Source organism: Anopheles gambiae, chromosome 3 (genome assembly GCF_943734735.2).
Source record: "Anopheles gambiae chromosome 3, idAnoGambNW_F1_1, whole genome shotgun sequence".
In the NCBI taxonomy this organism is placed as follows: domain Eukaryota; kingdom Metazoa; phylum Arthropoda; class Insecta; order Diptera; family Culicidae; genus Anopheles; species Anopheles gambiae.
Window position 1 is genome coordinate 35,706,797 of NC_064602.1, and position 26,662 is coordinate 35,733,458.

Genomic DNA, 26,662 nt, shown 5'->3' on the forward strand with positions numbered 1-26,662 from the left:
ATTTCGCCTCGCTCTCCCCCTTCCCATCACTCCGCGAATGCTGCTGCGGGGAAAATTGTTAAGCAGAATTGGTCCAATACACAGCGAGGGGCAGAGTGATGACCAAAGAAGGGGGAGGGGGACCATTGACCCACCTTCCCGACCATCGAGCTCAGGGCTTCCTATTTCAACCGTCTGACCGTTTGCTTTGGGGTGCGGAGCGAGCGGAATGGTATTGTTTTTCCAAGGACTTAGAGCACTGGAATGGCTTTTCCTTCATCGTGAAGGGCTTCTTGCTCCTTCACGCTCGAGCTGAAGCTCAATACGAATATGTATATATATATGTGTATGGGGTATATATATATTATCTGCCACATTTGGGGAGTTATGTTTCCATTTTCTTTTTCTGTTTCTGAAAAGGGAAAACAAACGGGGGAAGTAAGGAAGGGGAGGGGGGAAAAACTTTTATTTCTTCCCCTTGCGCCCGGCTGCGTCCAGTTGTCCGAACCCGGTGGGAGTGTTATATAATATTGAATTGTGCTATATTGTGTTGCAGTTGGTCAATGTTTTCGTTTCATTTGTGGCGCTTTTCGGGAGTGGGAGATCGATTGGCTGGGAAGGGACGACGGTCAGCGCTAAGCTTCAATTCGTCGTGGCGCCCATTTGCTGAAGTTTCCCCGGTATCCCGGCCTCTTCAGGTGCTACGGACGGTACGGATCCATTATTTAATTATGGAGAAATGCGTCGGGCGAATGGTCATCTTACCGCGCAGCCCCCATTGTACATAAAGGTCGGTGATAATTTTATAAGGTGTCCTTTTTGCTACGGGAGATGGGTGGATGACCATTTACAATACATAACCGACATCAGCTATGGTGGTGATACGATTAGAAGAAATGTGATACATTGTGCAATATTTCTACCATAAAGTAATTTCTCAACTTTTAATTATTTATAAAACAAATCAAAAACACACACACATGCAGCACATACTTTTACACACTTTTTGTTTTATTATATGAACACCGTCTTCTCCCCTCACACCCCTATTTTCAATGTTTAAAATGACAAATCGTTTTGAATCGTTTTCCATTAAAAGTCGCATTTCATACCGTGTCAAGGGGGGAACATTTTGGCCAAAACAGAGCCCGTAACAGGTCCTGTTTGAGCGGCGTTACGAATAAATTACATAATAAACGATGATTCGACATGACTTGCAAAAGGCGAGGCGGGGATGGGCAGTAATTATTTTTCACGTCCGGGCAGATTCCATCCTGGCAGGTTTTTACAGTTTGTAAAGAAGAATGCTAAGGATAAGCAATCGAATTTTGCGTGACCGGAAAGGATAATGTAGCTAGTAGCTTGGTAGGTCCAAGATGAAGATGATGATGATGATGATGAGGCCTTTTGTTTAAATTAAGCGTGCTGTATTTTCTTTGTATGTGCACACGTGTGTTTGTGGGATGATTATTTACACGAAAATAGAAGCTAATCTTTGCTGATTGCTTCAAAGCGGAATTAAACATCCCAATAGAAGTCCTTTTTTTAATTCCCAAAATTCCCCTTCGTTTCGGATGCTCTTGAAAATTCCCTCTCAAACAGCAAGACAAAAAAAAGACACCAAAAATCTGGATATAATTTTCATTTTATCATTTTCATTTCCACAGTGGTTTGGTTTATTATAATTTGAAATAATACAAATTAATAAAAAAAGAGAAAACAGCGCCTTAAAAGTAAAAGTATAAATACCTACGAATAATAATAATATTCCCAGTGTTGCTAAGTAGTACTAGTAGTAGTAGTGATAATCGTAATAGTCGTAGCAGCAGTAGTAGTAGTAGTAGTAGTATAACATAAATTATCACAAAAAGTTGTTTCCATTTCTTGTTTTTCTTTTTCGAATTACGAATTGTGAACTGCTGCTGGAACTGGGACGAAGAACAAGCTCCATCACTCCTTAGTTCGTCCAGTAGTAGCAGTAGTATTATTGAAGAGAATAAGCAACAAAGTAAAATGTGTTTTTTTACAACTTTCTTTTCATGTTCTTAGTTTTGTTTTGTCAAATCAAAAGGAACACAACAATATTCAGCTTTCTCGCGGAAAAGGAAAGAAAAAACATAAACTAACTGCTTTGTTTTTCTCTTTGCAAAAATTCCTGTATGTTTTGTGGTGATGCTTCATTCTGCCCATTGTTTTTGCTGCTCTTGCACGTGTTCATCTTAATATAAAACAGTTTGTTTTTTTTTGTCACATTTTTATGCATTTTTTGTTTACTTGTGTTCATACGTTGAGAGTGCATTATGAGTGTTGTTTTTTTTTTCATTCTTTCTTTTCGCATCTGTATCGTGGGTGTGTTTATGTTTTATATATGTGTGTGTTTTTTTTGTAATATACGCGTTGTGTTTACTCATTTTATGATTATAACACAGTGTTTGTTCGTGAATAAAGTAGCTACAACATCGGTCATAAAAGCAAAATTCGTTCATTCACTCGCCGCGCGCTTGATTCGTTTGATTTGATTTGAAACACGTTCGCTCGCTCGCTGCTGTTCTACTACCTCTTCTGCTCTAATGTTCAGATTGTTTGGTTTTCTTCCTTCCTTCCTTACAGTTCCTGTGTTTTTTTTATGTTTTTTTCTTTTTCTCTTGTTTGTCTATTCTCTTCATAGTTTGCTGTCGCAGCTCTATGTATACACACATACACGCACACAAACACACACCTAAAACTTAATGCTACATATAAGGGTTTTTTTTCATTCTTGTCTTTGATAATATGCACGTTTTGTGTGTTCATTCAAACAAAACGCTTTCTTGCTCTTTCTCTCCCTTTCTTCTAGCCTTTTTGCATCACCAAACATGCTTTCTCTCGCTCTTTCTCTTTCATACACTATTTCTTTCTTTTTTTTGCTATCGCTCAGAGCATACTTTGATTTTGTTCACTACGATTTCCAGTCGCATTTGCCCACTTGTTGCACATTTTCCTCCAACTTAATTGGAGCGTTTGAACTACTACTTTTTGCCATTTCTACGATACATTGTACATTTACATACACTTACACATTGATACACACTCACATTCACTCACATACAGTGATTATAGATTGTGGGGAGATGGGGGAATTTTGTTTTTTATTTTTTGTTCGATTTTTTTCTGTTTTTTTTAGTGTTCGTTTGTTTGTCTGTTTTACTTCTGTTTTGAGTGACTTTAACTAACACATCTCTTTTGTTTTTTTTATCCACTTAAATAACATTTTTGTTATTTATTCATTGTTAATTCACACTTTGAGGACGTTTCAACTTCACAGCTTTATATGTTTTTTAAGTGAAGTTACACAAATTTTCCTCGCTCCCTCGCTTTTTTAGCTATTTACAAAACGAAGTACTCTATGTATGCATGGAGCAGTGAGGAAACTATTGTGAATGGTTAAACAAAACACACGGGAAAGCATTTCTTGATATGTAACACAGCGATTTCATCTCCCTCTCATCCATCCATCCATCCATCCATCCCCCTTCCCCACATTCGTGTCGTGTGTTTTGATTATTTTGTTCTGTTTGTTGCCTCAAATCCCCAGCAGCCACCCATCTTGATTCACCTTTTTTTGTCAGCTTTCAGCTTTGGTAGAAAGAAATTCGATTCATGTTTGTGTGTCTGTCTGTGTGTGTGTGTTGGTGTCGTGTCTCCATGTTCCGGTGTTGTGTTGTATCAAGCGTCCGCCTCACGCCGCCTGGAAGCGGCCGAACCTACCAGCGCACATTATCAACTCGCGGCAATGTTTTCCGGCATTTCCTTCAGCTTCTGGCACCAGTTCTTCAGATCGGTCACCTCCTTACCCATGCCGTACTCGCTGTAGTTGTTGTTGGAGGCAGCGGCGGCCGCAGCAGCGGCATGGGCCGCAGCAGCTGCTGCCACCGCGGCCGCACTGCCCGCCATCAGCGGCGTTGGCGAGCTGCCCCGGTCCGAGGCGCACGAGGCCCGGCTGCTGGAACCGTTCTCGTTCTCTACCTGCGCACCATGTTCGCCCTGGTCCATCGTCGGCTTGGACGGTCCATCGTCGTAGCAGCCGGCAGATTTCGACCGCTCACGGTTGCCACCGTAATGGTGAGACCCACCGCCACCACCACCATTACCATCGCCGGACGATGAAAAGTCCTGCGCACCACCGTCTTGCTGCTGATGGTGGTTGTGGTGATGCGATTCCGAACCGTTCGACGACTGCGAATGGTTGTCCTGGGGTGGGGTTTGAGTGCGTGACTCATCCCCGGAATTGCCACCCGAGCTGCCGAACATATCACGGATTTTGTGTGTGAGCATGTGCTGCTTCATATTTCCCTGCGGAGAGTGAATCGAACGAGACAGAGAGAGAGAGAGAGAAGAAAGGCGAAGAAAACGGTTCGATTAGTTTGAGGAGTTTTTATAAAAAGACAAAAACAACTATCTCTTCAAGTAAGGTAGGAAGCAAGGGAAGAAGAAAGAGTGGGGAAAGGGAAGCAAAGAGAAAGGAGCTAGGGGAGAGTTTTAACACAAGAAACAAACATAAACTAAAAAACAATACCACACAAAACATTCAAATAAAACACAAACAAATCACAGAATCGCACAGAGAGAACAATTTAAAGCACTTGGGAAAAGACTCGAATCGAATCGATCGAGAACGATCGTTTTGAGCGAGCTTAAAATAGGTCTATTCCATCAGTAAAATTATCCTATATTCCCTCCTCTTAGTATTGTTCCCACAGTTCTCCATTCCACACATTCTCCGTTTCATTCCTGTTCTATTTTGATTTTTGTCTTTTTTATCCCTTCCGTATTAAAATCACTTCCTTTCTTTCAATGCAAGAATTTGCTGCATTTGGTGGAAAAACATTTCACTAATTTATTGCCCGACTTTGTGTTAAGGTATTCGGTAGCAATGAGCAATGCTGCTTGTAGTGTGTTTTTATGTAACTTTTCCCGTTTTTTTTTTTTTTTTTTTTGTTTCAACAGTCATCATGCAATTGGATAGGGAATTTAAAACAAAAAAAAACCACAAAAGAACCTATAAGTCAAGGAAAAGGAAACACGAGACACTGAAACAAAATAACAAGCTTCTACATAACACACAGAAGACACGAACAGTACAAGCAGTCAGCAATAAGGAAAGAAAGTGAGAAAAGAAGGAAAAAGAAGGGGACACACACGCACAGAAAACACACGCAAGCGGGTAAAAGCGATTATGGTAAAAGAAGTGGTGAAAATAGAATAAAAAAAAGATGCAAGCCACACCGATACAAAGCTGATAAGAAGATGAAAAATACAACCACACAGTCGCGCAAGCAGCAAAAACCCTACAATGCGCTCGACGTGCTTGTGCGTATTGCGCAAGCGAGCAGTGCGTGTCTCGATATCGATACTCTTAATACGCGGTGCGTACAGTCGATCGGGTCGATGTCGCGCAAAAATAACGTGCAAGAGAAAAGAGAGAGAGAGCGCGCGAAAGAAGTAGCACCAGTAAGATGAAGGGATTGAAGCAACATAAAAACAATTTAAAAGATGCACTTCTCGGATGCGTAATTTTAGACCACAGCGAGAATAGCGCGTATCATTTCTTTCCCTTTTCCCGCTGCATGATCCCTTTCTGCATGATCTTTTCGCGATGAAAACTATGCAAATAAAAGCATAAGCAAGCATGTGGGATGTCGAATGTGCCTTTCGAAAGCTAGATGAAACCGGGGACGAACGGCTGTTTTTAGGAGGCAAACAATTTGCAATTAGTAGTGTACGATGTATGCGTGTGATAGATTTCTTTTATTTTAGTCCGTTAGCAAAGATATTTCCCTGTCTTCTCCCTGTCGCTCAATCGCATACTAAATGTCAGCCCAACCAATCAAGTGCCGCATCGAGAGCGCACCGCGCACTTTCTTTATGAACTGTTGAAACTCATCTCAGCCTCAGCCCCAAAATTCCCCACATTTCTGTCAATGTGAAAACCCCCCACCGAAATGTCAACCACAGGCTACCGGTATCGATCGATCTATCGACGGCATTCGCTGTCCTTCCTGCTACGGGATGTGCGTGTTGTTTTCGCTTTCCAAACCCGTATGATGCCGGTCGAGCCGGCGAAAACCGAGCATGAAATCTGGTGCTATTTTTGTGTAAAATGCTTCAATTTTTTAAGCCCATTTCTCAGATACCGAGCGACATTTAATCGCCTATTTTAATCCTCCCAAGCCGGTGATTCGTGCTTGTTTTGTGCCGCAAGGCCGCTTATAAGGCAGCTTAATTGCACTGAAAGCAAAGTATTGCCTTTTGTGTCGTGCACGGGCAGATGATGACAAATAGGTAAATGGTGATTCTAATAGCATTTTTTGTTCTTTTTCCTGCGTTGGTGAACAGCGTTGATGAAAGGAATTTTGGAAGAAAAATATCATTTCACCACGCGTAACAAACATATTTAATTCCCTTTAGTCGATCCTTTTTTTCCCATTCAGCATGGGTTGTCCTTCCAATGCGACAACCTTTCTCCCGTTCGACAAGAGAGACACAACGGTCCTGCGAATCAACGAACCGCAAAACCGATATGTCCTTTGTTTGTCACCATTATGATCCTCACTGCGCACACTGCGTCCTCCGTCACGATCCACTGCAACACTACAAAAAAAAGCGCTTTTGTGCTCGAGCGAGCGGCTCTCATAACTTGTCAACGTGGCGCAAATGTTGACATTTGTCAAGAGAGAGAGCCTTGTCATATTGGGGAAGAACAAAAACGGAGCTTAAATAGAGGGACAGCAAGCAGCGGGTGTTTCTTGGATGTGCTCCGATTACTTCTCTTCAAGAAATCTGGCCAAATGATCTTTTTTTTTTGTTGTATAATTGCACGATCGCTATTTTCCTTCCGTTTCTTCGTATTGAGGAGTGGCGACAAGCAATTTGCCTTTACCGTGCTTTTTTATTCCATTTTTTCAGCTAAAAAGTGCCTTGTTCCGTTAGGGATGTAATATGATTTGTGTCCTTTGTAGATTGCTTTCGTGTGTGCGTGTGCGTGTGTGAATTATGCTTTTTTGTTTCGTTTACAAATTCCGAGTACGTAGCCATACAAAAAATACACTCAATCAAACACATAGAGAGAGGACTGGTTTTCTTTTTTTTTCTTGTTTTGTTTTTTGTTTTAAATACACACTACAAGGAGAGAGATAGAGAGAGAGGATGTGAGTAAAAAAACAAGAAAACAAGGAATGCTGATGATGGAAAAATACACAAGAAAGGAGTAAAAACACAACCAAACAGTGAAAGTAGTGAAAGGAAAAAGAACAAAACACCTGCGAGGAAGTTATAGAAGGGGTAGAACAAATTAGCAAAATATGCTACAAATAGAGGAAAATAGACACAAAAATAGTACGAAAAACGAGAAAACAAAGTGGTAGAGGACTGAAGGAGGGATTTGCTAATTTGCACATTACAAAAAGAAAACAGGAAACAATACTCCACCAAACGACTAGGATCAAACAAACAAAAAAACAGACGGGAAACAGACACCAGTGAATGGGAAAAGAAGAGAAGGAAAGTGGCTAGTTGTTTGGTTTGGTTTTGTATTTTTTTGTTTTGTTTTTTGGGTTTTGTTTTTGGTTTCGTTCCTTTACCTTGGTAGAGAATCCTCGATCGCAGATTGAACATTTGAATGGGCGCTCCTTCGTATGGCTTCGGTAATGAATTTCGAGTGCGGAATTACAGGCGAAAGTTTTAAAGCAAATATTACAAGTTGTTGTGTTTCCACGAACGCCTACAATTAATCAAATTTTCTGTAATAAGAAATCTGAATATGTTTTCTGAAACGATATGGTTAACGGTTTTTGGGGGGGGGGGGGGAGGGGTGTTTTTAGGAGTGGAGTAGGAAGAGGAACTGGGCGGCAAAAGGAAATGGGTGGACACTACTAGGACACTACGTAGAAACGGGGAGAGGAAGTGTGTAAGACGAGTGAACGAGCGAAGACGAAAAGATCGGTCGAAAAGATTCAAAATTTAGTTTTTTTATTGCGATGCAGCGATAGATAATATCGGCAGCAGGTTGGCTGGCTGGCAGGCATGGCAGGCATGGCAAGAAGAAGAAGGGGTGACAGGCGTGTATGAAGAAAGGTTAACGCAAAAGGAGGAGCGCGTGGAGATGGAACGGAGGCAGGAGGAGCTTGGGCTGAGGGTGCTTATGCGGTACTTACCGAACAGCCCGAACGGTGGCATGCTGGACCCGGGCGGCACGATCGGCACATTCCCCAGGAATGGGGGCCGATTGATGAAGGGCGGGAACTGGGGCATACCGAGGAACGGTGGCCCGTACGGGAAGGCAACGGCGGCGGCCGCGGCAGCCGCGGCCCGCCCGGCAGCACTCGCCTGTTCCGCCCCACCAACCGTCGGTGGGGTTGAAATGGGCGAACGGCGCGATCCGTGCATGGATGGGGAGGAGTTGCTGGGCGGGCTGGAAGAGCGTAACCGTTTTGCGTCCGAGCCGGTGGACATGTTGGCGCTGGCGATGGTTGGGCTGGCCGAGGAGGAATCGCGCGAGAACGAATCATCGGCGGGTGGCAGCGATCGCATCGAGAGCCGCTGCAGGTTCATCGTGCGCAGATCCTCCACCTGGCTTTCGAGTGCCGGCGAGGTGAGTCCCGTTTTCACTTTGAGCTTCTCGTGGATGGGAACCTTCGGCAGCTTGCCGATCGGGGTGACGCCCCGATCGACGGATGAGGGTCGTGCTCCGTTCTCGCTGTCATTCTCCTCGTCCGAGTGCTCGAGCGATCGTTTGTTCTGTTGCTGCTGGTGGTGATGCTGTTGCTGTTGCTGCTGTAGCTGTTGCTGCTGCTGCTGCTGCTGTTGCTGAGCAAGATGTGCCTGCTGCTGATGGAACTCACTAGCCAGCCGCATCCCGAACGGGTTCAACCGTAACGCATCCGGATGGGGCGGTGGTGGATGCACTCCACCCTCGTAGTCCTTAATCTCAGCCGCTTTAATCTGATCCGGCGTCAGATCCGTCATCTCCCCCGTGTGCAACCGTATGTGTTGCTGCAGCACGAAGATGTTGGAGAACTTCTGATGACACACGGGACACTGGTGGAGCGTGCGCATCGGTGGCTTTATCCGGTGCACGCTCATGTGCGTCTTCAGATTGCCCTTCGTCGTGAACGATCGGCCACAGATCTTGCAGCGGAAGGGTCGCTCGCCCGTATGCACCCGGTAGTGCATCTGGAGGGCACTGCGACAAGACAACACCTTCTTGCACACGAGACACTGGTTCGGTTCGGACGTTTTATTCTCGATGTTGTCCACCAGCTCCTGCAGCTTGGACGTTTCCGAGGAGATCTCGATAAAGTTCTCCCACGAGCTGTCGTTGCTGTCCGGACGAGGGAGATGAGCAGCGTAGAACGAAGGGTCCAGTACGGTGTCCTGATAGAGCGAGCCGGATGAGGAGCTAGAAGGGGGAGATACTGACGGCACAGTTGCCAAGTTCTCGATCGAGTTGTTCTTCAGCTTCAGTGGGAACTCTTTCTCGCTTGTGGAGCTATTGAGGGCACTCAGAGCGCCGGCTCCTAGTGCTCCTCCATTATCGTGCTCCTTCAGATGATCCGAATGATCCAACATTGGATGATCTTCCTTCGAACCATCCTTCGACTCGTCCATATCCCGATGATGATGATGCTGGATCGGTGTGCTAGTAGATCGTCCCGATCCTCCCGTCACCTTCGTGGACTTGTCGGAAAGATCCAACGACTCCTCCATCGGTTCCTGCTTGATCTTTGTCCCTTGGGCCGGTCCATCGTTCGAGAGGTCGGGTGAGTGCATGCTCCGGAGTTCGGGCGTTTGCTCCCGTGGTGGCGCTGGTGGTGGTTCGACTGGTTTCTTCATCTGCGACAGATCCACAGGATTGCGGGCGCTAGCATCATTCGCGGCTGCTGCGGCCGCCGCAGCCGCTCCAAACAGTTCCTGCAGCTGCGGTGGCCGAGGGATGTAAAAGTCGGGGAAGAAGCTACGCGGTGGAAAGCCTGGTGGTGCACCACGACCGTCTACCACGCCCGGGAACCCGGCAGGCCCAGCAGGACCGGCGGGCCCGGCTCCACCAGGCATGGCTGGAGGTGGCGCTGGAGACTGGCCCGGAGGTTGCTGTTGTTGCTGCTGCTGTTGCTGCTGCTGCTGCTGCTCCTTGAGCGCTTCCTGCGGGATGAGCGGTGGGAAGTACTTGTCCAGATGCTCCGGTACCGGGTTCGGGTTCATCGGGATGTGCGGGTACTTGTCCGAGTGGCGCTGGAAGTGTACCTTCAGGTTGCCCTTGGTCGTGAACCGGCTGCCACACACGTTACACTTGTAGGGCCGTTCGCCCGTGTGCGATCGGATGTGGATCTGGAGGGACGAGTCGGAGCCAAAGATTTTGCCACAGTACCGGCAGCGGTGCTTGAACAGAGCGGCATCGTTGCGCCCATTTGGGGAGGATTTGTCGTTCGCGAATGCCAGCTCGTCGAGCAGGTTGTTCGAGAGGATGCCCTGGGAGGCGGAGTTTAGCACTTCCTGGGCTTTCTTTTCGAGCATCGCGAGCGAGTTCGGTTCACCGAGCATGGAGGGTGCATGGTCGGTGATGATGTTGGCGGCGAGCGATGAAAAGCTCCCGGTCGAGCCGGGGTGCTCTTGGTGGTAGGGGAGTATTTCATCTTTCTCCGAGCGGCCGCCGGAGGCTGCGCTGGTCGATGCGAGCGATTGAGTGGTGGAGGCAGATGAGCTGGAGGTTCCGAGGGAGCTCGGGACGGTACTCGATTGTCCGTGGGTGGGCTGTTCGCTGGAGGAGTGCCGCTTGTCGGACGCACCGAGCCCGAACATACTGCCGGCGGAGTCTGATGGTTTCGGTTTTCTGAGTGAGAGGAAGAGGGAGAAATAACACTAAATGCAATCGACTGTTGGGAATAGAAATTAGTAGCTCTTTGAGTAAGAGCGATCGAGTGAGTTGAAGTTTGTAAGTGAATTTAGGGACTCAATTCTTCACGAAGAGTTTTTATCAGTCTTTGAACTCATTCACTCTTTCTGCTCTATTATGATTCACAATGCACTCACTCCTAGTGCTTCTATGATTCAGTTACATTGATTTGAATCTCAAATGCGCTACATTAAACGATTCGATAGCCAAAACATAGAACTCTAAACATAGATCACTCTAAGAATCTTTTGTCACAACTTTAAACATTGAGTCACAGCTAAGTCCGAAGAATGAGTCTTTTAAATCACTACGCAGTGAGTCACTTAAAATGAATTATATAAAACTGAGTCACTCAAAGTGAATTGAATCACAAAAACTAATGCATCTACTCAGCTTATGAATTTCACAAAGGAGAGACAAAGAGATAGCAATTTCGATCAACTTTAAACTCTACTACTCAGATTCATTTCGCTAAAAATAACGCGATGATTCAATGAAGAGCCACTTACCTTAGTTCCTCTTCCGGTACGGGATGGATCGAAGGCCGCAGAAGCTCGCTGACGTGCGGTGGGACGTGCGATTTGTTCGCCGCGGCCGCAGCCGCCGCCATCATGTTCGCCATCTGGTAGCTCTTGCTGAACGCATCCTCAATGCCTTCCTCCTCCACCTCCTCCTCCTCGTCCCCATCCCCAGCCACCGAGCTGTGGGACGATTTCCGCAGATCCTGCGGCTCATTCTTAACACCCTGGGACTGCTGATGATGGTGCTGGTGGTGTCGACTGCTACCGTTACTGTTGCCACTACCACCACTGTTGCCCGTGTGATGCTGCTGCTTGTTGTGATTGTGCTGGCTGTGATTGTTGTTGTTGTTGTTGAGGAAACCGATCGTTGCACTGTCCACCCCGGCCACCGACCCGGCCAGCCCCGCACCGAGCCCGGCCAACCCGGCGAGCGGACCACCGCTCGCCCCGAGCTCATCCTTCTCCGCCTGCTTCTTCACCAGCTGCGACTGCAGATGCTGGATGAGCTGAAACTGCAGAAACTGCTGCTGCTGCAGCGTAAACAGCGCCGACTGCAGGATGGCCAGATTCTTCACCACCGTATCGTTGTCCATGTTGTTCGCCAGCGCGTTCGCCGTGAACTGGGCGATCGCGTTCTGGAACGCCTGTATCGACATGCCCGGCGTCGGCCCGTGCGGCGGTGCCGGTGGGAAGCCGAACGCGGCGGCCGGATTAAAGTCACCCGCCGACAGGGCACCACCGAGGGCGGCAGGGTTGGCGGAGTTTTTGGCGGCTGCTGCGGCGGCTGCTGCTGCCGCTGCCAGGGCGGCCGCTGCCGCCGGTCCACCGAGGGCGGCTGCTGCGGCGGCCGCTGCAATGCTCGCCGGCTCGTCGCGATGATGATCGCCGCCGGCCAGCATCGAACCGAGCCCCTCGTTCACGCTCACGCGCCCCACCAGCGAGATGGGCGAGCGGGGGCTGCTTCGACCGGTGGCACAATCACCGGCCGGCTGCTTCTCCTCCCCTCCAGCCGACTCCTCCCGATCGCTGCTGGCACGATCGTTCACAGGCGCGGTTGCACTGGCCGAGGGCGTCGCATTGGAGCCGCGCCGCCCGTCAGCCATCTCGTCGTCGTCCTCATTGTGTTCGTCCTCGCTTAAATTGTCCGCCTCGTTGAGGGCATCGGATCGATCCTGCGGCTGATGGCGTCCGGTCGCCGTCGTCGCCGCCGATTGATAGTGCGGATGATGCAGATGATGGTCGCCGAGCCGAGCCGCCGCGGCCGCCTTTTCGGCAAATTCCTCCGACATCTTCGCTAACAATTGCACCGACGGTTTCGCGATTGTGTGCTCGTTATCTGTACAACCATTCTCCTTCATATCTGTGCAGGGGAAAGAGAGAGAGAGAGAGAGAAAGAGAGTTCCGAGATGAGAAAATCACTGCATAAAGCAAAAACCAGAGTTAATATCAAAAGGGAAGGTGCAGGTGAGGTAAAATTATGGCAACACGTTTTCGCTCCGTTGGCCGTTGCTGGGCCGAAATCAAAATTTAAATAAAGCCCTTTTCCGGACGTGCCGCAGCAAGTGGGGAAGGGAAGTCCCCCTTTTTTTCTTCGACATCTCACATGCCGACGTACGTTCGCTTCGCTTTCAATAATCTGTCCTGTTCGTTTGCAAATTATGCTCTGCGCACCCCGATCGGTACCGCGATCACATCTTCGCCCTCCTCCAGAGGAAAAGGGGAAAAACTTGTTTTATCCCTCACTCGCTCGTATTTTGCATTCCACCAGTCTTTGCGTTCATGTTGCAAGGCTGGAGGAAGGCTTGAGTGGTGTTGGTAGGTTGGTGTGTGTGTGTGTGAGTATGTGTGTGATAAAAATTGCCCCTTTTTGCACATTACACCTTTGGCATGTTTATGCGCCCGATATGGATGATCAGCAGAAGATGGGGGCACCACAGCACACTGCAAAAATGGGGATGCATCCCGCACCGATGGCCGGTGGGCCATCATGTTTGATAAGAAAGGCGAATTAATAAAGGAGAAAAAACACAGGCAACCAACACAGAACGATCGAAGGCGCAAACGTTACAGCGCAAGTACATTGATCGATGGACCGCGGGTAATAAACAACGATCAACGCCGCGAGCGAGCGCGAGCTGATCGCTTTAACCTCAAAAATTTAATCCATATAAAGTGCGCACCGAAGGTACATTTAAACCACCACCCCTTCCGGGGGGGGCACCCTTTCATACCAACCCCGTCCCTCCCCCAGGGCGAAATGAAAAGCGTCAATAAATTGAGTGCAGAGGGAGCGTTTTAATGAGATCGCATTCCCCTTTTTCGAATCGGGCGTGTGTGTGTGTGAGCAACAAGACAACACACACAGGCACACGCGTATCAACACGTACTACCTCTTTCCTGCCATTCTGTGCAGGACTTGGAGCCGGGTGTCGATTGAAGGATGGATGGTGATTCTGTTTTCGATGAAGGCTACCCCACCACATCATCGAGCGAGGAACTTCAAGGAACAGGCGGGAATCGAACAGGGCAGAACTCCATATTTTAATAACGATGCATAAACCCGCGTCCCAACCCCAAGCCGGTGGGGGGGGGGGTAGCTTTCAGAAGAGGAAAGAGGACAGACGAGCACGAGAAAAGGGCAAAATGGCCCTTCGCCATCGTCAACGTCACCCTTTCGCTCGATAAACGCGAGTAAAAACGTCCTCGCTCGACCGACCGATCGATCGATCGACATTTGTAGACCCCAGCCCCCTCCCCTTTGGTCGGTCCCAAAGGGCCCTCTGTCTGTCACGCACACACACACGTACGCATTGGGGCCCGTTCCACGACCTCGCACGGCTCTCGATCATGTACGCGCACTCCCGATCCGGGAAGGGCAAACACATTACATTTACCGATCAAAATCCTCATCCTGATCCTCATTCTCGATCTCCCGCCTTCCCTCCCCTCCCCCTTTCCATGCCACCCTCTCCGATGCGTTCGAAAAGATGACGCCCGATCGAACCCCGTGTGCGCTTGGCCGATGACGTTTGTGTTTGCTCGAGACGATCATCCTCCTCGTCGCGCGAACTGGACGCAAGCGAGAGCGCGCGCGCTCGCACACGATTTCTCGCACCATTTAGGTTTCGTTTATTAGGCATAAAAGGCAGAAGGCGAGAATTAAACACTCACACGGCAACGGCACATCACATCCCTTTAGGAGTGCACGGCTCCGGCCGATCGAATGCGCCTTTTGCGAATCTCAGATCGAACGCAAAAAAAAACACAACAGTCAGAGCGACAACAGGGACAACGCGTCGCGGACTTATCGCAAACGCCCAACGAAAATCAAACAAATAAATAAAGGCAACAAAAAGGCAGGCAAACCGGCGACAGGCGGCCCACCCTCCCCAGTGCTGGGTTATGTCCCATAACGCTGGAACTAAAAGGCGCTCGCGCTTCGTGATCGCACGGGAGAGAGAAAGAAAAAAAGCCCCGCACTGTGGCATGTTTTGTCCGATTGGTTGTCTGTCGGCGCAGGGGCAGTAAATTTATATATGTAATATTTATTATAAATTTTAGCTCCGCTTTTGGGATTTATGTTTTGCAATCGTGTGGAGTAAGCAAACGATCCCCAGGTGGCCCGGAGACGGAAACGGTTTCGGAACTGGAGCACTGGACGGGGAAACCAATACACTTTACCCCATCGAATGTCACTGTCCGGTTGATCAGTTTTATTTTCTTCCTTTTTCTTGTTTTGATTGGTCTTTTTTCCTCCCTCGGTATGATTCAATGCCGTTATTTATTGGCGGATTGGCGGATTGCCTCCCCGGGTGCATCAGGACGCGCATCACGATCACGACACGGGCCCAATGTCGTCCGCGCCATGTTTCGGCGGCCCTCCCAGATGGCTCGGACTCATTATCCCACACTGCCCGCTGGACTGGTTGGGCCAGGTTGAGCGGTATCCTTGATGTTTTTTTGATGATCGGTTGGGGTTGGCAGGGGGGAAAGGGATTGATTGGACAGGCGAATTCGGGTGATTTAAGTTTTTGAAAGGTCCGAGACCGAGGGTTTTGATTGAACACATGCAAAAGGAATGCAAAGAAGGATTGGTTGGGTGTAGCGGTGGCATAGGGCAAGAAATAAATAAGCGGATCTGGTTGGATTTTCTTTCATATGCTTTATCAATTTTTGAAAGAAAGTTATGGTGCTGAAGTCGTAGTTACTTTGAGGACCTTTGGTTTGGGAAATTCAATGTGGTTTAAAATTACAAAAATCTAAAACTGGGAGGAAAAAATTCGATCGAAAAGCTCAAATTTAGGTTAAAAACAGGCAATTTAAGGAAGCATTGCGCAACAATATCTTGAAAAGAGGTTTCAATGATTGAAAAGAAAGAGAAACTCAGACAACACTTTAATGATTTCAGAGTAGACCACACACAAAAATTTATAATATAAATGTACAATAACATACTAGAGTTGTTAATTGTTAGGGTATTTTAATCAAATAAAATGATGATTGCCTACATTTAGTTGAGTTACCATGAATCTAAGCTTTAATATTAACAATGATTTGTAATTTCAGAGGTACTTTTGAGCCGTTGTCAACAAATCAAAGAGAGACATGTTACACAAATTTTGAAGCAAGAATAAATGCATAAATAAGCCTAAAACATTTCGTAGTTTGTTGCCATACTAACTAACCGCAATCACAAATAACTCCACATTCCTAAAGACACAGACAGTTAAGTTTGCTTTTACCCTTACAAAATGATTTAAATTTACAACAAAACGTTTGCTAATGTTTGCCAACCTGCTCCAACACAATTCTTACTGCTCCAACACATTCCATCAATGCTCGACACGAAACGAACCATAGCACAAGAAGCATGCACAACTACCACCCTTCAATCACCCGGGGACTGCGCAAAGGCCGGTGACGGTGCCATCTTCGGTCGCGACCGCGCGGCACTTCCAATGCACCGTGGCCACCACACAGCCACACAAGCCCATCATCAGGAGTGTTAATTTATTTGCCTCTATCTCTACATACTCGGGGTGGTTTTGAAAGATACAAACACACAGCCAGTGCCTTGCTGCCTGGAAACTGGACACGAGATAAGCAAAGCACCCACCTATATGCACCTATGTGTAAGATCCAAACCACTGCTCCGTACTGCCAGCAAGTCCTGGATATAAAATAAGGTCCCGAAGGTTCCCCATTTCATCCACATTTCATAACAACAAAAAAGAACACTGTTTGACAATCGAACGATAAAAAACCAGCGTCCAACAAGGAAGGAAGGAAGGACAACAAGGGGATACGATGCTTAACGTTGGCCAGAAAGGAAAAGTGTAAGTCTGAAATTGAATGCAATAACTTCAATCGGTCGCTCGGTCGGTCGTTGTGCCGGGTGTGGTCGTTCGGTGTCGGTGTACTCCAATCGATATGGGCACACACACACAACAAAACTGACCACCGGGTTCCGGGACTCTTCCGAAGCGACCCCATCTCTCTCTGAAGCAGCATCCCTCCCCACCGGCTTCAACCACCACCCAAAAACCCACTCCCCGCAAAGTAAAAGGGCGATCTGAAATCCCTTTTCAGCACAGGAAAGTGCTTCGAAGGATGATGGCAGCAGCCATCAGGGCATCGTGTGTGCAGCAGGGCGTGTTGTAAATTGATTTTCCTTTCCTTTCGTTCGTTTATGTGCAGCAATCATACCCTTTCCTCCCCGCCTGTTTGACTTCATCTCATCCATGTTCAGTTTGTTCAGTGCACAGTCCAATTCTTCTGATGTGGTCAATTCCATTGCCCCCTGCTTGCGTGTGTGTGTGTGAATGTACGTGTTATTGGATGCGTTTTATTTTATTGCCTACAACGTATGCTCACCGAAAACCTTTTGCAAGAGGTTATGTTTGAGCAAGCACTTCGCTCTCCCTGTGTGTGTATATCTTTTAGAAGACACATCTTTCGGCTCGTCTTCGCGCGTGTTTCTGCCCTCGCTCCCCTTTTATCAATTGCAATGTCTCATCATCCGCCCTATCCCACTCCAACATATCATCAATCGAGACCGTCAGCAAGAAGCGGTCATTTCCATTATCAATTGAATGTATGCACTTCATCCCTTCAGTCCTTGCGAGTTGGAAGCGAGTGCGGGCTTTTGAAATTAATAAGTCAGCAGACTAAATAAAGGCTCCAAGAAGACGTCCACCAAGCATGAAGTATGTCAACCTTTATACGTGAAAGCTACATTATCATTTTTATCATTTTTGTGTTCAATTTGAAGTCCAACCAAATAAAACGGCACCAATTTGAATTAATTTCGCCAACTGACCCGAAACTCCAGCTGTTTAAATAATCCCCCACAGGGCGAGTTGAGCTTCAAGCGTTCGAAAAATTAGGCAGCCATGGTAACGACTAACGCTTTAATGTGTGTTCACCACTTTCGCAGCTACGTAATAGGTTAAAGCTTCCTCCCAAAACCGATTATGTTAAAACAGCAGTAGCAGCAGAAGACTTCATACCCGGACAGGTTAACGAATACAACCTCAGCTATAAGGGGGACATCAACACGCATATTATGCACTTTATGCTAATGTCAATGCGTTTGGTGAAACTGTCGCTCGTACTCGTACTTCGTCCAACCCCGAGAAGGCGTCAAAAAGGCGAAAAATCACCACGTCACGGACTAATTATAATTCGTCTGGCAAATTAAATTAATAAATCAACCACCCATTTTGCTTCACTCACTGCGCACCACCCAACCTGACCCCAAAATGACCCCTTTTGGTAAGGCTTTTGGGGGTAGCCTTTCCAGCGTTATTTATTACCATTTTACCATACGGTTATTGGGACGAATTAACGCGCGTTTTTCGGTCGCAATTTTGCTGGAACAAACGCACATTCACACAAAAACGCGCTGCTCTCATTTAAATCGCACATTTTGCATTCCGATCGCATTCGAACGCAAATACACCCAACGCCAACAGGCACAACACATTAACAAAAGGCAGCACACTGCCAACAACACAAAACCATCATGGCCTCCTGTATGGGAATTTAATCAAGAGACAGTGAGAAAGACAGAGAGAAGGAGAGAAGTTCGCTTCACCTCCCCGAAATGTGAGGAAAACGAGTTATTAATTTGAGAACCGATCGAAACCGAAACAAAATGGTGGTTAACTGTGGTGATGGAATCGACAACCGGCCGCCGATTATCAAAAAACGCAGACAAAGCGCAGACGAACACACACACACACACACACACACACACACACACACACACAAGATCAAATCACGCACAAACATGACAAGCGGTCGATGGATCGATCGATCGAAACTCGCGGAAAAATCAGCCCGCGTGTTGCGCGGTCTCTCCCGCTGCTGCGGCCCTCCCTAAGCATGCGTGCGCCTTCGCTTGTGTCTTATGATGAGCCCACGGGGTCGCATATTTCCTGCCGATCAATCAATAGTTAGTGGAGTTTGTGAGTGTGTGTATTTCGTGTGTTGAGATATAAGCACACAAACTCGTTGGATGTTAGTTGTTTGATTGGAATTTTGAAGCTCTTGCGTGTCCATTTTAACATTCGAACTCAACTCAAGTCTCGTTTTTTCGCCGACTCTTTTGACTGTTTCATTCCCGTTTGTATGCGTGACTGGATGGAGCTGCTTTTATGTTTTGCCCGGACGGCCATGCATCTGGACACAGCTTCCGTTTGTTCAGCCGGTCAGCCAAGAGGCCCACGCGGGATAACCCACGGAGCGCGCGTCCCAACATGTGATCCCGTGCGATCGTATACCTCACTTTGTTTGTTTTCTTTCCACACCACGCACACATCCCTTATCGGTGTGGAACAAAACGAGTTCAGCGATGGTAGAGAGAGGAAGAGAGGAAGAGAGAGAGAGAGAGAGAGAGAGAGAGAGAAAGAGAGCAAAAAGACTTCAGGGACCAGAAGACGAACGACGAAATCACTGACCACAATTACCAGTTTGAGATGTTGCTGATCTTCTTCGAACCTTTTCCTCTCCTATCCCCTGTTCCAACATAAAACCCATCAATTTAAAAGGGGAGTTTGCGGGGAAGTGGTTGGTGGTGCGATCTGTCCGATTTATCCATATCCGATCCGGCACACCAGCGCAGCGGCAGCAAGCTTAATGCCCATTTTCATAGACACACCGCGATTAGAGAGAGAGCGAGACATCAGGTCAGGGGAGCAGGGTGGTTGTTGGTCAACAGAGAAAAGCTGACGTTTTGGCATGTTTTTCTTCCGGCAGCTGGGACACACTGGGAGAAAATAGCTCGAGCTCGTGGATTAAGACCACAGCAGAACACGGTTGGAGAAAAAGGGAATTGGTTTGTCGTGTGCGCAGAATTGCGAAGCGCGTCTTTTCCTTACTGACGTTTGGCCCCAAAAAAGGGGTAATTTATACGCTCATCGAAACAGAGAGAGAGAGAGAGAGGGTTCATCGATAGGAAAGAAACCTGTTTACACTGCCCCACAAGCCGTCTCCATCATTCCAATTAGTCTCCCGGCTAAGCCAAAGCCATGTAAAGCGAACGGAAGACAGTTCTTGTGCCGACGGGATGTGCAAAACTTTATTGCCGGGTAAGCATCAACCCCCGCTCGTTGACTGATCGTTTGCGCCATGTTTGCACTGGATCAACATCACCATCAACAAATATTGCTTGAACGAACGCACCGAAAGGCACCGAGTGGTACACCGATAAAACCTCATTCATAATCGTCCGCAACTGATATACAAAGAACACACCGGGCAACCTATTCGACCACAATAACAAGACACTGCTGATGGTGCTGATGGTGATGGTAATAACTGGACAAGCCGATTCGTGACATCGTACATCGGTGCCGGTACAAGCTTAACCCGGGGGGATAACCATAACAATAAAAGCGGTTCTTATCTTCCTCTGCCCGCCCATTTTACGGTGCTGGATTACAATTTTATTGCTCCCGTTTCATGGTTTGGGTCGAGTCTTTTTTTTTTTTATTTTGCTCCGTTAAAGTCACTCAGAAGAAGAAAAGGAAATGCTCAACGTAATCAAAGGTGGTGGTGGTTTGCAGTTTTAAACGGTTTCTTTGGTGCCATTTTTGTGATATTGTAACCATTCTTGGATTTTCTGTACAAAAAGGGCCTCCCACTCGTGGGAAAAGGGCCCAAGTTAGCTCATTTAAGGGAGCAAATTATTGTCCTTAAACACTTTTCCTTCTTTTTTCGGATATGAAATGTGTCCCCGAATCTCCCAAATTGGGGCAGCCGGTTTGCATTTGCATCCGAGAGGTTTGTATCTTAATTTTTAATCACTCCAATAGTGAAAACGGATAGGTCACATAGGACCAAGCGACTCAACTCACTTTTCGAGCGGTGAGTAAGACTGGGGAAAAAAGCAATCAAATTCCATGGCTCTTTCTAACCTTCTTTTTTGTAAAAAAAAGGAAACAGGAATGAAACGGAACGATCTCGGGTCGATCTCGCTTGTTTTCTTCGTCCATTATCTCCAACTTAATGACGGTCATTTTTGGGGTTTTTCCAAAGGGTTTCCGAGCCTTGAAAAGGATACCTCTCCCGATGGGTCTGGCACTAGCAGAAGAGGGGTGGAAGGGAGCGCTTCATTAAAGTTTATCTAGGGGCGAAAAATTACATTCCACACAAAACCCATTCCACAGACGCAGCCCCTTCGGCTAATGACGATATCAAAATGTGTCTGTGTGTCCTTTCGGGCAAGTTTAAAGTTCGGGGCCGTTTTACGACACTTTTGGTTAATCGTTTTCCAAATGCAAACGCTGCTGCTTCCTCTTGCCTTGGGGCTCGCTGTTCTTCCTGTTCACGTTCACGTGGCGTCTTCTGACTTATAAACGACCTTGGCCGGCGATGAGCGATGGCGCATTGCTTGCGTTCGCGTGAAATCTTAACCGCTTTTCAATAACTGTGCTGCCCTGTTACAATGTGTGTTTTTGTGTAAAATACAGAGTTGCAGTTGCAATAAAGGCAAAACTGCGCAGCTTCTCGCGCTGCACACGCAAATGCAATGCATCATGCAAACACCGAGTCATCCATCCAAGCATCTTTGGCAGTGTACCAAATCTAGTGCTCCTTTCCTGCTGCTACTGCTGCTCTTGTGCTGCGCCAAAACTAGAGCAACCGATCTAGAGTGCCTTTGCGAATGTGATCCCTTTCAATTTATGAGATTATGGTTGTGTGTGTGCGTGTGTTGTAATGCATTTGCCTGTGTGAGGGCTTCTCGAATCGACCTACGTAAACGAACCAACAGCACAAATGTTGCGATAATCCATCGATCGGATTGGTGTGACAGAGTGTCTGCGTGTGTGTGTGTGTGCATATCTTTTTCGATTAAAACCCTTCGCCGTAGTCGTTGTCGCCATCGGGTCGGGCGGCACCCTTCGCCGAAAACGGAAAATCACAGCCCCTCATGTGTGGCCAACGAGGCGGGCGACGTAATAATAACGAACAACTATACCAACAGCTACAAAAAACGCATTCCCTCCCTTTTTGACAATCGGCTCACCACCACCACCATTACCATCCCTTTCGTTGCACGAGCAATTCAAACCGACAGTCAAGCAATCAAGCAATCATAACGCGCTCGTAACTCCGCCCAAAATCGCCCCAGGTTCCGCGACTGGTTTCCCATTCTTCTTCTTGCAACCCTCTGCCCTTTCTGCTGCGTGCTCCACACACCATGTTCCCTTGTCGTTTCGATTGGCGCACGAAAAAAAAACCATCCATCCATCCATAATAATGATGATGATCGACGGCGGCGATCGGCGAGGTCGCAAAATGCAATCATTCTCCTCTCCCCGGCGGTTTGGCGGGTTTGGTTGTAAGACGACATTTATCATATCATTTGCCTACTCATTGCGCTTATTCTCTGAAACGAACAGCGGGGCCCGCCTTTTGGAAGCGCATTGTTTGTGCATGATTGCAAGCGAATGGCCGTTGTCTGCTGTGTGTTAAATGCATATTAAATTGGTGCTCTATTTAGAGTTTGTGTGCAACAGAATAGCAAAGCAAAAAAAAAGGGGGACAAACAAAGCGCAAGGTTGAAACAGAGGGGGTTTGATTAGTCATAAGGTAAAATTGGAGCATTGCTAAGCGCTTGTAATTATTATATTATATTGCTCCAATGAAGAATAGGATTAAAGAGTAGTTTACACAACGAAGCAGAAAGATTGTACAATTCAAACAAGTCGATTAAAATACTATTAATCGGTCATTGCGTTACGAGGACATCAGAAAACATCAGAAATTACTTTTAAATACAACAATATCAACAAAACAAAAGACTATTTTATGAAATTTTACATGTGTTATCTGCTAAATTACTACTTCAATAAGAATCTTTTAATTTGTATATTTCCTTACTTTTATGCTTTAAAATATAATCAAAAGGACAAATCATTTTGCAATTGATCCCTTGCGAGTTAAATCATACCAAATCAATTCAAACATTGTCTAGTTTCCAAAAATGTGCTCCATGAACGGACAAAAACTGTCAAATTTGGAATACAGTGAAATCTCTCTGTTACAGTTCAAACGGAGAGCAAATAAAAGCCAACGTGCTCGTTTGGTGGTTAGCTATGAACTGATTAATTACAAAAGAAAGCTTAGGAAGCGAAATTCTGCTGAGGCAAAATCCACTGTTTGATAGTCATAGCCTACTAAACTCTCTATGGTGAATCTTCTAAGGTTAAAGGTGTTGCTATAAAGTATCCAAGAAACTGCGGGAAAAACATGGTGTCCTTTGATCAATATTTTTGTTTACTGTCTATTAACTTGAAGAGACTACATCTCAGAGACTGTACTTCGTAGTGCACTGGAACCATACCCATATGTTCTTGACTGATAATGACTGATAGTAAGAAAAATCAATCTTTCACATGTACAAAATACACCATAAAATCCTTCAAAAGCTAAAAAACCTTTGAAGGATGCTTGAAAATTCAAATAATGATTGATTAAAAGCATGTGTGCGTACTGAATCGTAAGAAAAGTAGATAAAATGGTTTGCTACTTCATAAAAGAAATAAGAAAAGTTTTGGGCAGTATATTAAAAAAGTTGTTCAAATTCTCTAAAACAACATCAGAAATACTTAATTCTTTAGTTAAGTAAAAGCGATAGCGATAAATGAAGCCAAGGACCCTCAATAGTCCTACCGAAAGCGGCACCGGCTGCTACATGATACTCATATCTTATTTCCACCACAATGACTGTGTGGTTAAGCACATTTGTATGCAATAAATCAAGTGAGTCTATTATTGAAAGATAGCAATAAAACGCTATTCATAGTCTTACTTGTGTTACAATATATAGTATTAATACATATAAAATGACAGGACATTCATGGAAAAGAATCACTCCAGTTCTTTGATGCATAGGAATGAAATAAAAAGGTTTCAGTGGGCATTTCGATAGTAAAACATTTAATTTCAGTATGCGTTGTGCACATTTGTTCGCCATGAATGCATCAAATGACAGCCATCACAGTACTTTATCTTACACAAAAAAAATAAAAATAAACGCTGCATCCTTGTTCATAATAGCAGCAATTGATTAAAACAACATTGATGCGTATCTTTCCTCATATACATTTTTACACAAACACACACGCGCGTTTTAAACCTCCAACTGGGGCAGCTACTGTATCGCAAGCACACACGTACACACGTACACACCTATCAATTAAACTTCCTTTATCTAAATCCATCCATTTATCTAGCGGCACCGGGGGTTTATATATATCTGGTGTCGGGGATTTTAATCGCGGTTTCGGGTTTGATGTTTAGCATTGCATCGGGATGTGTGGTGGGTGCATCTGTGGGTGCATCTGTGTGCGCAAATAAACGCGTTCAAACACATCCGCCAGATGTCGTCCGCGCGTACGCGGCCTTTAACATAAAATCAGTTTATTAATTACATTATTAGCACCACGCTGTGGCGGTTTTGCAGTTTCCACATCGATTCGATTAATAAATCGTAAACATTGGTCTAACTCGCTCGCTCGCTTGGCGGCCAAGCCATGGCCAAGCGTACATTGGGGGAAAGCTTTTCACCTCCAGCTGGATCAGCGTTGGAAAATAAAGCAATCTTCTACCCGCGGGCCAGTTTGAAATGCAAAATAAAATAAATCGATTAGATAGAAACCAGCCCCAAGCCCGAGTGAGTGCGTGAGTTTTGCCGGTTTTTGCCAACTCCCCCCCATAAAAAACCTCACCGGGTAACGCTTCCAAAACGAGCACAGACACACACGTATACACACTAATAGGCGCGATCGATTTTCTCATTTTCACTGTACAGAAAGCAGAGAGTGAGCGAAAAAAACGGCCCTTTTGCGTAAACCATTCGCGGATGTGGTTCGCGGCAGATAAAAAAAAAACTGCACGCAACAAAGATCACGCGAGAGCGCAAGAGACGACATTAAATTGGGGGAAAATCCCGCACGAACTAGGGAAAATTTATTTATTTTCCCAACCACCACCACCAGCAGCAGCTGCCGGTCAGCTCGGTTTCCTCATCCCCCTTCATACCAACCCCCACCGATCGGTTGGTCAGCCGATCGTTGTTTATTCCGCGAGGTTTTTTTGGAGTTTCAAGGGGAAGAGCGTACGCTCTGTTTGTGGCGCAGCGGGTAAATGTTATGTTAGAAATATAATTGATTGCTTCTTTTGCACTCCCTCCCCCATTTCCCTCCCTCCCTAGAATTGTTGTTAATCCGAGCGATCTAACCATCCCGCGAGCAACCTCAAACAGCAATAAACACCTCGAGTTTTGCCACACAGCGAAGTCGATCGAACTGCCCCTTTTTGGGACAGTTTTGCCGTCGGGAAGTTGGTTTTAAAAGACGTGCAGGACAGGGTCGTGGACAGGTAAGTGTATTCACCTTCATCGGCGCTGGACTCATCTTTCACATTCGACGGATATCCAACCGGATCGACCTGAATCATTGCTTTTGATGCTGCTGCTGCTGCTGCCGTTGGCGTTGCTGCTGCGTTCCTTTTTCCCCGGTCGATTTCTTCTACTCACTGGCACACCAACTGGCACTGCCACCTGCCATCAAAACCAGATGTGTATGTGTGTGTGTGGGTACAATCGGATGCACTTTGTTACACTTTTCACTGTATATTCTCTTTTGAAAATAAAAACAAAATTTCTTTCTTGCTTTCTTTGTTCACTGGTTTGGTTTGAACGCACACGCTTTTCCACACCACGGCAGCTTGTAAGGTTCCGGATGTTAAAACAGAAACTGAAATTCCATCACTGCTGCTTCGGCTTCCGTTTTCCTTTCTTTTTTTTTGTTTTGTTTGCACTAAATCATTGTGTTTTAATTGATTTTTGTTAAATTCGCATTTGCTGACACTAACGCAATTCCTTCACTGAAGCTTCACTTTTTACTATGTTTTGTTGGTGATATTTGGAGGTGATCACAACAGCCGGTTTTGCATGAAAACACAAGCACTTGTTTGATAATTACTGATGCTGCTGCCACATAGTGCGTGTGTGTGGGGGTGTTTTTGGATGCGGTGTAGGTGTGTGATGAAGAAATCAAAACACAACAATAATTGTTCACTTAACCGCTGCACTGATTTTGCGGGGTTGTAATCCTCTGCTTTTCTTGATAAAAGAATGCACAATAGCAACAACAACAAAACAAACACACACCTCAAGGCAATCAATTTTCACGCAAAGAAGCGCAACAATTTTCGAACGGAACACGCGCGACGACGCAACGACAGCGCGGTACCAAAAATGCACTCACGCACGGGCACGCAAAACGACCGACAGCACGCGCAACCGACAGACACGGCCGCACGACGACCGCGGCGAGAAAACAACGAAAAACGATGTGGGAATCACGCGTGAGAGGGCCGCCTGCGTACTGTTTCGCGGATTTTTCATTACTAAACCACTCGCAGGCAAAGGCTGAGAGCGCAGCGCTGCTGCTGCCACAGACAACACGCAGCAGCAGTAGTAGGGGTGCGCTCGTTCGTGCCGGCAGGGGGAAGGCGAGATAGGTTGTGAGAGTGTGTATGTGTGTGTGTGTGTCTCGTACCCATCGTACTACACAGGGAGCGTGAACGGCACAGCCTTCTGTTCGGTCGGGGCTGTTTGCGCTCGCGTGCGACAGAGATGCTCTGCACAGCATCGCTGTTTGAATAGTACAGACACACACGCACACAATCGCACACCAGCAAGGTAGACGTATGCGTGTGT

At 46.5% G+C, this 26,662-nt stretch overlaps 1 protein-coding gene across 4 annotated transcripts; it reads right to left on the reverse strand.

Moving 5' to 3' along the window:
• Positions 1-1,612: 1,612 nt before the first annotated feature.
• LOC133393061 (homeotic protein spalt-major-like) lies at positions 1,613-26,370 on the reverse strand. Of its 4 annotated transcripts, none has more exons than XM_061656318.1 (5): positions 25,332-26,369; positions 11,416-12,787; positions 8,172-10,843; positions 7,599-7,738; positions 1,613-4,311 (listed from the first exon to the last, which is right to left on the reverse strand). In XM_061656318.1, exons 1-5 carry the CDS (start codon positions 25,393-25,395, stop codon positions 3,739-3,741), a joined length of 4,821 nt encoding a protein of 1,606 aa, XP_061512302.1. In that variant the 5' UTR covers positions 25,396-26,369; the 3' UTR covers positions 1,613-3,738. The 4 variants fall into 4 exon arrangements, 3 of the variants coding, with proteins under 3 accessions (XP_061512302.1, XP_061512303.1, XP_061512304.1); XR_009765982.1 differs by having other exon boundaries at positions 4,173-4,311; positions 7,599-7,757; positions 25,332-26,370; XM_061656319.1 differs by lacking the exon at positions 7,599-7,738 and having other exon boundaries at positions 25,332-26,370.
• Positions 26,371-26,662: the final 292 nt, after the last annotated feature.